Raw genomic sequence first — 10,566 nt, forward strand, 5'->3', positions numbered from 1 at the left:
TATTTCAACTTTTCCTTGATATTTTAGCAATTACATTTACTTTGATGCTTAAGTACTTTAAAACCAAATACTTTTAGACTTTTACTCAAGTAGTATTTTTCCGAGTGACTTTCACTTGAGTCATTTTCAGTTAAGGTATCTTTACTTTTATTGGGTACTTTTTCCACCACTGAAATTAGTTCATAGACCAAAGGTGCGTTCAGTTCACTTGAACGTTTGCTAAGTTGCGGAACGGCTTGTACTGAACGACACGTTTCCCTAAAAAATTATTGAACAGACTTTGACCGTTTGTTCCCATTTGGTGGGTGTGGTGAGGTGTGGCTTGAAGCAATGAGTGACGTATTTAATGGGCAGTGGCCATGTTGACAGTGTACCCCAACCCCTCCCCGTTTTTCGACTGGTCGTTCAGTACAGCATCGTTTTCATTCAATTGAATGTTCCAGATTGTAAAAGCGTACTGAATGCAAACCTCTCTGCCAATAACATCTCATTTTCAGTTTCCCCCTCCCCACTCAGACCACTCCCAGACATTCCAAGCAAAAATGATTGCTTAAGAAATTGCCCTTTGCTAAGAAGCTATTGCTGTTTCTTTTGACCATTTTAATTTAAAACAATCACAGTAAGGTACTAAATTGTTACCCAGAAATGATTTAATCTTGAGATAAAAACAGCTGCATTGGACCTTTAAGTTATATTATAAGCATACAGTATTAATACAGCATTTCCAGTTTTGTAAATAGTTGAGAAAAATACAAAACAATATTCTCTGTGTGCGAGTCTACAGTATCTTGACGATACCCTATTTTTAAGTCAATTGAGAGTTTGAATACATGGTCCGTCTTAAATTGCAGCCAGGTAACACATTACAAGCAAAACATGCCTAATTGCAGTACTGCCAATATGTGGTAATACAATTCCAGGACACAAATGAAGCGATCTCAAAATCTAAATAAACATGTTGGATGAATGAGTCTCTTGTGAGATTGCAAATGTAGACTTCATTACCATATTGCACTTACACACTACAGTACCTCTCATCTTCAGCAAAGCTAAAGCAAAGTAAAACAGGCCTAAATTAAAGCAGCCGTGTGTATCCAGTACTATGCAAACAGCTGTGCAAATTGAGTTCGACAAAGGCCCTTTTCTAAACAAGTTTTCATAGTAGAAATGTAGTTACACAAAATATCCTATATGCTTAGGAAAGGGAACATTTAGGGAAGAGGATACATTTGGATGAAGCCTTTGCTTTCCCAGCTTCCACATACATTTGCACGAGTTAATCAAACACCATTACATCCTCATGAAAGTGTGCTTTTTCCTAGTACGGAAACATACATTTCAACATCATTTGGGGATTCTAGCATGTCTCAGTGTATGATAACTGGCAAGTTGGAATTTCTCTTCTTGACTAGATTAAATAAACCTCTGAGCTACGGTTTGTCAAAATTATCTTGATTAAAACATCAGATGATTTACTTCTGCACATTAAAACATTTGGACATGACAAAATTAAACAAGAGGGAAGTTGTAAAAAAATTAAAATGTTTTTTTATTCTAAGACATTCTCAAAAGGACAAGTCCCTCATTCATAAATGTAAGCACCCATATATTTTTCTTCTCCAAAAAAAAAGGTTATATCTACAACCTAAAAGGGTTCTTTGGCTGTCCCCATTGGATAACCCTTTGAAGAACCCTTTTCACAGAGTTCTACCTGGAACCTAAAAGGGTTCTACCTGGAACCTAAAAGGGTGCTACCTGGAATCTAAAAGGGTGCTACCTTGAATCTAAAAGGGTTCTCCTATGGGGACAGCTGAAGAACCCCTTTGGAACCCTTTTTTTCTAAGAGTGTATGCTCTCCTCTGTCAGAGCACTGTACGTTCCACTACTGTACATTCCACTATGAAGCTACAAGAACACTCACTTGTGCTGGCACTTGTTTGAGAGTCCATTAAGCAGATCACCCTTCTGTTGGGAAGGGGAAAGCTGCTCTGAGGGGGATGGTCCTTGAGGTTCAGGCCGCCCATGGTCTGAGGGCTGAGGGTTGGATGTGTCACTAGTTGAGTTTCCATCCCTGGAGGGTGATCCTTTGTGGATCTCCAACAGAGAGACCGTCCAGGAGGGAGATGTAGGCTGTGAGGGGGAGGCCTTGCATGAGCACGGCTGGTGTCCCTGGGTTTGGACCTGTTCCACTCCTCTAAGGATGCGCACCAGGGAGTTGTGGACCTGCTGGCTGATAGGAGTGTCACTGTCGTCGGGTTCGGTCTTGACCTGGCGGTCTGTGGAGAAGTTAGAGAGCTGCTCCAGGACCTCTATCTGTCGGTCCATCATACCCAGCATACTGCAGTGGAAGGCCCTTTGCTCAGCGAGCTGTTCCCCTAGCTGATGGTTCAGGATGGTGAGCTGCTGGAGGATCAGGGTGCTGGTGTCCTCACAAGTGCCTGTAGAGAAGTGAACAGCAGGACAACTTGCATTTGTTTTAGGTTACTGCTGTAATATCTATTATCCAAAGCTCTAAACAATTGATGAATACAAAGTAAAATTCAAACATATTCATGACATGATATTAGTTACAAAGATCACATTATTGACATAGAATATAGGTGGTCATGTAGCCACTCTAAACTCATCCGTTATAAAAGCACTCACCAGTTTGTTCTTCTGGACTGCAGCTAGTGGGGTCACTAGCTCCCTCCCCATCATGTAAAGAGGGTACTGAATGTGGCTCACTCTTTACTGGGTAAAGATACTCTCCAGATAGACCCAAAGTCATAATCTCTTCTGACTTCAGGGCCCAGCCAGAAGTGCTGATGTTGGCCTCTTCTGGGATGGCGTTAGTCTTGTCTCCTTCTCCCTCTAGAGCTGGAGCCAGGCTCTCCTGCCAAGGGGCCACAGAGTCAGGCTGGGCAACATCACCTGGGAAGAGAGAGAGAGAAGAGTGAGCCGCGCAGGCCAATGCAAAGCAAACACTTCTTTACAATTCTTCAATGGAAAATATTAAATGTATAAAAATCCTAAAGCCAGAAAGTAGTACCATCAGTATGATCCTCCAGGTCCGAGTGGGTCAACACCACCATATTGTGTCCATCTGCAGTGCCTTGATCTGGGGCCCCCACCCGGGCCCTCCTGGCCAGCATGCGGTCCAGCATACGGAAGTAACGGAACGACTCGATGGCGGACAGGCGTGCAGCGGGGCTACGGTATCCTGCCGTCTTGATCTTGCGGTACTTGTGCTTTAGGCTCTTCCAGCGGTTGCGTATCTGGTTGACAGTGAAGTGGATGTCCCGCTTGGCCAGGCTGTAGCGCAGGCGGCGGAAGTGCGAGTCGTTGCGCTGGCGCTTCTTATCCAGCTCATGCACCAGGTCCAGCTGCTCGATGAGGGCCAGCATGGCGAAGGTGTCCGACTCTGTCCACCACTTGTTGGGCCTCCTCTCACTCAGGTCCATGGTCTCTGCCTCTTCTCACTGGGTGTACCTGTGCTGGTAGCAGCCCCTTGGGCTCCTCCTGGTTGGAAGTAAACAAGAACACATGGAGAGAGGTTGAAGTACTACACCATAGGCTAATGTAATTTATATACATTAGAGGTAGACTGAGGGGTAGTCGAATGATTATGATAAAATGACCCTAAAATAAATATTAAGACTTTCTACTCAAATTTTAAAAAATTGCAATATGCATTAAAGAGCAGCATCCACGTTGCATTATAATAAAGTTGTATTCAAGAAGGGAACATTGGTGTTTTTAATCAAAGGTATAGGACAACCTCACTATGGGAGAATAAATAAGTCACGACAGCATCCAAAATAGATACTGGATATAAATGAAAGGAATAAATTGTGACATAAACCACTCCAGAGATGTTCATTACAACATTCACACAAGATTACAGTGGCAGTTTCTTCTCCGGTCCCTTTGAAGTTCACCCAACAGCAAATCACGACTTTCCCACGTCAATTCCACTCAGATGAGACATGATGAGCTCAGTAGTACGCTTACAATGTGAATTTATGCAGCCAAACAGGAGTACTGTATAACGCTTTCCTCTACCCCCAAAAAATAAATACATATGCAATAATAGTCTTCCCTTTTCGTACAACAGTGAATTACTTGAAATAAAATTGATCCTGGATATTACTGACAACCACACCATACAGAGATTCATTTAAAACTAACTAAGTGGTCATCAACAGTCTGACCACTGACAACCTAACTAGCTATCACTGGCTAGTTGACAGGTGCAGTGTGGGTGCCAATTACTGACAGTGGCCGTGGACTCAGCTGGGTGGTTACAGTGGCCATCACCGGCGAATGCTGACGATGAAGAATGTAATTTCCTACAGAACTCTGCTGCCAACATTTTTTTCATACACAAACCATTGTTCTAAGTTAATAACCATAAAATAGCGCTTACTGTTACTGCTACAGATTGCACTTCATACCTTCATCTCGATTTTTTTACGCTGCGTCGAGGAAGCTTGCTCGCGTCGCACGATCACATGGGGTTTGTTGACATCAATGGTCTTGTTCGAAATTGCAGCCGACTGTGGAGGAAACTGCCGACTGATTGATCTACAAATCACCGTGCCTCATAAATAACCACTCATTATTATTTGTAGATCCGTCAGTCAGTCACTATTTACCCATGATACATCACGAATTTGATGCTCTCGAACACGGCCAATGACTGTTTATGATCGACGTTCCCAATGTCACATGTCATTCGATCTCTACTGTGATTGGTCTAAAATCTTACCGCATACTCAAGAGGGTGCGTCTGTGTGAGGAGCTGCGCAAATTCTCAGAACTACACATCATCTAAATGTTCAATTCGAACGGATTTAACAGACATCTGGTTGTAATTTGTGCATTTGTGCAGTACTTAGTGTGGGCCAACCCCCGTGAGTGAGCGATTTCCGGCTACTTCCGTGTGCTCATGTGATTCCTTTTTTACAGGACTGTGGAGGTATGAGAATTTGTTTTACATACATTTTTCGAATATTAGCAGGCTAGCTATCTATATTCGCTTTCGTGAATTGATTTTACGTAGATTGATTTACATAACATGTCAATTAGTTAAATTGAGTTCAACTCTATAACATAAAGTTATTCAACAGGGGTGGGGGGATGCATTTCGTTGCGTATCATCTCGTGCTAAAATAAAATGATTTGGGCTAGCGCTCAAATGTGGGGGGAGGCACATTCCGATGGGCAGACAGGAATCATCATAGCAGTTCCATTAAACATCAGAACATGCCCCCCTGTAACATTGAAACTATGCCTCCCCGTGAGATGGGGAGCAGTTTCTACTTCCTACTGTAGGCCTTCACTGTTCTCTTGTGTATTTAGGTGGTGTGGTGTAATGGCAAGTGACAAATACCAGATAGTGGTGCAAGGAGAGGCGTCAGAGACCGACTCAGATGATGAGGTATACATCACCTCCCTCTCTCCACATTCAACAGCCGGAGGAGGGCAAAAGGTACCAGGGGAAGCATCTGAGACTGACAGCGAGGGGGAGGTTGAGAAAGCACGGAAATGTGTCACTGCTGCAAGCTCTGAAACCCCACAAATATTACGGAAGGACTTAACTCCCCTGCTTGTGATCAGAGACAACTCTGACATTCAGTCCGTGGTAGAGGAGAGGGTTGTTTCTCAGCCCGAACACAGTGGGCTCTACTACAACACTTTACTCCAGCAGAAATTACAGGAGAGCAATGCACGTCTGTGCACGGATGTGTCCCAGACCATCAAACAGGTGTATGGTAATGCCACAAAGGAGATCCGCATGGCCACGACCCACCTGACCGTCTCCCAGAACGGCATCATCAACGCCTCCCACAGCATCCGACTCATTCTGGAGGACCTCAAGTCTGTCTCAGAGAAAATGGACATTATCACCAGCTGTTACCTTCTCCCCGATATTACCATCCCCTCCTCTCCCACTACCCCGATTCCCGGCCAATGATCTTCCGTATGATGTTCCTTGATCAATGCTTTCATATGTCTTATGTAGGCTAAACAATGGGCTGGAGTATTGCTATTTGTAAAAGGCACTTGCATTAGGTGAATAAAAGATGCATTGCTGTTATACTATTGCTGCTCCATGTTGTTCTGATTTACATTCCGATGGCTTATTCATTGTAGTTGGTCATCGCAAAGGATGCTTATTGATCTTGATCATAGCAGAAAGTATTTAGCTGGTCACATTCACAACGTCTCGTTAAGCAATGTATTTTCCCGAAGCGCCCACTTTTGTGGTGTAAGCAAAACACCGCAAGTGATGGGACTGCTGTGGTCAATTTTTGTCTAGGCCTAGAGTTGAAGTAGCTACAGAATCCTCATGTATGAACAAAATGAATCCAAGAACATTCATTGTGCATCGCTGTGTTCACAAGTCAGTCAATAGGCTTCTACTTCAGGGAACATTGGAGGAACAGTTTCAAAACGTTTAATATACATTCCATCCCTATACAGTGTAGTCTTCCCAAAGATATAGAAAGTGTTATAAAACGAAAGATCATTTTTGAATCCAAAGGGTTTGATCAGTCAGTGCTTTTGCAGAGTCACTGTCATGTCGTGTGAGGTTGAGCATCTGGCTTCCAGGAAGTGTGAGCTGAAAGTAATCCATTGTCCCAAGGTCACTGCTGCGCCCATACACCAGAGACGCTCCTTCGAGTTGATTCTCTGTCAGCAGCTGCTGATATTTCACTGGAATGTTCAGCTTCTCCATCTAGAGAACAATGCAGACATGACATTGAGACACATTGGCATATATTGTTAAATGGTGTCATTAGACATTGTTGGTCGTCATTTACTTGTTCTAATGGGCCAACGGTGGTTCATGGGAAAATATTCTGGTGTGTGGGAAGTTCCATCATTGGTGATGGCGTGCATGGGACTACCCCTCTTCAGTGCTGCTGCTATGAATGCAATGCTTATGAGCTGAGGGCTATTAGCATACTACCCTCCTGAAACAGCTTATTTCAAGGTCACTGACTTGGCATTTTCCCTGTTTTAACAAGTGCATGTCTGATCTCACTGCTTCGCCCATAAACCAGAGACACTTCATCGAGTTGATTCTCTGTAGCAGCAAACTGAGTGAAACCGTCTTACGGGGCCATTGGATTCTGTTGTGACTGATCTGTGATACAAAAGTGTAACGTTCCGCAATTATTTTAAGGCACTAATGGACTTATCCACATGAGTTGTGTAAATACCGTAAGTATGTATACATGACACTGTATACTGACCTCCATGAAATACTAGCGTCTATCATAAAATAATTCAATCGGCATAAAGATTCTTATTTTGAACTAACCTCTTTGCAGGTGTCCTCTGTGCTCATACTGATAGCTTTTCCAATCCGCAGATTGCATTTGACTTGGTTCTGTTTCTCAAAATCCTTCAGAGTAAACTGGAGGTCCACCTTAAGGAACCTCTCAAACAGCTCGGGGTCTCCATCCTGCTCTACAACGGTCTCCAGACAATCTCTGAGCATGTGGAGCTCCAGACTGGTCTCACTGAACACCTCCCATAAGGTCTTGGCCTGGTTGATGTCACCATCAGCGCCATCAGTGTCAGCCCTCTGCTGGCGGTCCTCTGAGCATTGCAGGATCCAGCCCAGGCGGCAGGGTTGGCCATCACCACCCAGGCAGCAAGGTCTTTAGCTTTGGAGAAGCCCCTGTAATCCATAGCATCCATGACGGTCATCCTTACAGAGTTTATTATCCTTCTCATATGCACATGGTTTCCCATAAGATAAACATGAGGGCTGTATTTGGTATATATGGCGTGTAAATGCCTCATTTGTTAGCGCCTTGATTTTCTTGGCCCAGATTTCCCAATGGATGCCATTTTCTAGTAGCTCAGTCTCACTTTTGCCCTTTCCAATGAAGGGCACAAGGCTGTCATCAAGCCTGCCTTTTTCAAATGCAGAGAAATTCCCAGCTCTATGTTTTCCTCTCTTAAAACATTCCCAGTCAGGCTCTAGATAGCTGTCAGCGAGGGTTTTAAAAGCTCTGCATTTGGAGTCTGGGGACATCTCAGGCACTGAGAAGGGCAGGGTGACCATCTTGTTTACAAAGTCGTACCCGCTGGATGTCAGCCCACAGATCCACATGGTGCTCTCCACACAGCCCACCACCACTCCGGGGTCCACAGCTAGGATGGAGACAAACGTGACATTCTTCCCCCGCCAGCAGAACGTTCATGGCCTCCAGGGTGCGGACCACCCTGTCTGGGCTGCAGCGGTCCAGGTGGGTGATCTCCAGCACCACACTGATCCTCCCCTCGAACACCTCCATGAAGTGGGTGAAGTCCACCATGACGCCCACCTCCTTCCTCACTTTGTTCATGAAGCCATATCAGCCATGAGGCTGATGGCCGAGCTGTTCATCTGGTGCTGGATGCTGCCGCCCATGGTGTAGAGCAGGTGCTTGGATGTCCGCAGAATAGTCCTCAGGGCGAAGACTGCGGGAGGCCCCAGTGTTGCTATGGCCATCGATTCCAGCACAGTGACCCAACTGCGTGTGCCATTTGTTTGGAGCTCAAAGCCAATAAAGTAGAGCAGGGTACATGGCTCGGACTACAACCCAGAGCGGGAGGCAGAGCAGCCTTATGGCTTTCCAATTGACCTCATCACCTTTGCTCGTGACTTTCTTTGAGTATGGATGATGGGTGGCTCTTGAGTAGGGATGATGGGTGGCTCTATAGACGCCCAGGGGAAGTTCCCCAAAGTCATCCTGGATGCCCTTGAAGAGGCGGATCGCCAACCCAGCCCAGAGTTTATCACTGCCTGCAAAGTGCCAGGCACTGAAGCGTTCCTCTTCCTCCCTCCACACGGGACAGAAGAAGATGATGGAGAGGAGGAGGGCCAAGTAGCTAATCCACGCTGGAGGAGGTCTCTTCAGCTTGTGCTTCTGGTCTCTCCACTCTGCTTCTCTGATCATGTAAACTTTGAATGTAGAAAGAGCAACACAATTAGATTTTTAGAACAAACAAAAAAACTAGTCACGTGAACTCAACCTAAGTGTTAAACTTACTCTTGATCTTCTTCAGTAGAGTTTCAGTGCGGCAGGGGCACTGGGAGAACAGACCTACGATGACCCGGAGGTGCCACCTTGATCAATGCCCTGGACAGTCCATATGCCTAGGCATCATCCAACAGGGCACCTTTTTGTTTGACCAATGTAGAGGTAGACATGGCAATCAATAGAAGCTGTTATTAGCTGTATCCCTAAATGACTAAATGTCTGATACATTTACTAACTTTCCACTTACCTTGTCCATTCATTTGTCTATGGTTCCAATACTTAGTAAATTCTGAGGGAATAAAACAGGTTATAACATTCATATGGTATAACATTAGTACGGTATGACAATATAATTTCGATTCATGATCACTGCAACCGATCTAAACTCCAATTATCAGTAACGGTTGGTTATTATTCTGCAGTGTCAATAAAATACGGGCTGAATTTTTTTCCGCCCCCAAGAATTTTGTAATTTCATAGGAATTTGTATAGATGGTTATCTATTGATGTTGTTTTAGAGATGTTTCATTAGTTATTCGACAATAATGTGTTAAATGCAGGACTTTCCGACACTGGTCAAAGTCATACAGAGTAAATGACCAAAATGTAATGAGAGGAATGAACAGAATCATAAACATTTAAGACCGCTTTTCAATAAATATTTTGTGTTGTTCAGCAGTTCAATGAGCACATTCAGGGTTAGCCAAAAGTTATATTCAATCATGTCAGTAAGCTGAAGAACTTGGCTGCTCCATAAACTAACCTTTGGTTGTATCGATAACTTAGAGCATGAGTTTGAGCAACAATAATTGCCTCATACTACCAGTTACAGTGGGGCAAAAAAGTATTTAGTCAGCCACCAATTGTGCAAGTTCTCCCACTTAAAAAGATGAGAGGCCTGTCATTTTCATCATATGTACACTTAAACTATGACAGACAAAATGAGAAAAGAAAATCCCGAAAATCACATTGTAGTATTTTTAATTAATTAATTTGCAAATTATGGTGGAAAATAAGTATTTGTTCACCTACAAACAAGCAAGATTTCTGGCTCTCACAGACCTGTAACTTCTTCTTTAAGAGGCTCCTCCACTCGTTACCTGTATTAATGGCACCTGTTTGAACTTGTTATCAGTATAAAAGACACTTGTCCACAACCTCAAACAGTCACACTCCAAACTCCACTATGGCCAAGACCAAAGAGCTGTCAAAGGACACCAGAAACAAAATTGTAGACCTGCACCAGGCTGGGAAGACTGAATCTGCAATAGGTAAGCAGCTTGGTTTGAAGAAATAAACTGTGGGAGCAATTATTACTGATAATCTCCCTCGATCTGGGGCTCCACGCAAGATCTCACCCCGTGGGGTCAAAATGATCACAAGAACGGTGAGCAAAAATCCCAGAACCACACGGGGGGACCTAGTGAATGACCTGCAGAGAGCTGGGACCAAAGTAACAAAGCCTACCATCAGTAACACACTATGCCGCCAGGGATTCAAATCCTGCAGTGCCAGATGTGTCTCCCTACTTAAGCCAGTA

General features: G+C 44.1%; 3 protein-coding genes across 6 annotated transcripts; 1 reads left to right on the forward strand and 2 right to left on the reverse strand.

Annotated features, from left to right (window-relative positions):
- Positions 1 to 628: 628 nt before the first annotated feature.
- Positions 629 to 4,636, reverse strand: si:ch211-116o3.5 (uncharacterized protein LOC325902 homolog). 4 transcript variants are annotated; one of them, XM_029680489.2, is made up of 4 exons: positions 4,437 to 4,636; positions 3,032 to 3,501; positions 2,647 to 2,913; positions 629 to 2,438 (listed from the first exon to the last, which is right to left on the reverse strand). In XM_029680489.2, the coding sequence occupies exons 2-4, from the start codon at positions 3,441 to 3,443 to the stop codon at positions 1,918 to 1,920; spliced, it is 1,200 nt and encodes a 399-aa protein (XP_029536349.1). In that variant the 5' UTR covers positions 3,444 to 3,501; positions 4,437 to 4,636; the 3' UTR covers positions 629 to 1,917. The 4 variants fall into 4 exon arrangements, with proteins under 4 accessions (XP_029536349.1, XP_029536348.1, XP_029536351.1 ...); XM_029680488.2 differs by having other exon boundaries at positions 4,409 to 4,636; XM_029680491.2 differs by lacking the exon at positions 4,437 to 4,636 and adding an exon at positions 4,259 to 4,402.
- Positions 4,637 to 4,786: 150 nt separating this feature from the next.
- bloc1s3 (biogenesis of lysosomal organelles complex-1, subunit 3) lies at positions 4,787 to 6,087 on the forward strand. The gene is made up of 2 exons (XM_029680492.2): positions 4,787 to 4,960; positions 5,344 to 6,087. The coding sequence occupies exon 2, from the start codon at positions 5,357 to 5,359 to the stop codon at positions 5,957 to 5,959; it is 603 nt and encodes a 200-aa protein (XP_029536352.1). The 5' UTR covers positions 4,787 to 4,960; positions 5,344 to 5,356; the 3' UTR covers positions 5,960 to 6,087.
- A 1,195-nt stretch (positions 6,088 to 7,282) lies between these two features.
- On the reverse strand, positions 7,283 to 9,286 carry LOC115142279 (NTPase KAP family P-loop domain-containing protein 1-like). The gene is given in 7 exon segments (XM_029681715.2): positions 7,283 to 7,629; positions 7,632 to 7,642; positions 7,674 to 8,185; positions 8,187 to 8,357; positions 8,562 to 8,947; positions 9,036 to 9,089; positions 9,274 to 9,286. Coding segments are annotated over 7 exon segments (1,479 nt in total). The 3' UTR covers positions 7,283 to 7,297.
- Positions 9,287 to 10,566: the final 1,280 nt, after the last annotated feature.

Source organism: Oncorhynchus nerka, linkage group LG14 (genome assembly GCF_034236695.1).
Source record: "Oncorhynchus nerka isolate Pitt River linkage group LG14, Oner_Uvic_2.0, whole genome shotgun sequence".
NCBI lineage: Eukaryota > Metazoa > Chordata > Actinopteri > Salmoniformes > Salmonidae > Oncorhynchus > Oncorhynchus nerka.

Bases quoted from the DNA above. Each gene is read 5' to 3' on its own strand.
- bloc1s3 (XM_029680492.2), top strand. From the start codon at position 5,357: ATGGCAAGTGACAAATACCAGATAGTGGTGCAAGGAGAGGCGTCAGAG.
- si:ch211-116o3.5 (XM_029680489.2), bottom strand. From the start codon at position 3,443: ATGGACCTGAGTGAGAGGAGGCCCAACAAGTGGTGGACAGAGTCGGAC. The intron at 2,914-3,031 runs GTACTACTTTCT...CTCTCTTCCCAG, and splicing joins CCTGGAGGATCATACTGATG to GTGATGTTGCCCAGCCTGAC. The intron at 2,439-2,646 runs GTGAGTGCTTTT...ACTTCTCTACAG, and splicing joins CAGTCCAGAAGAACAAACTG to GCACTTGTGAGGACACCAGC.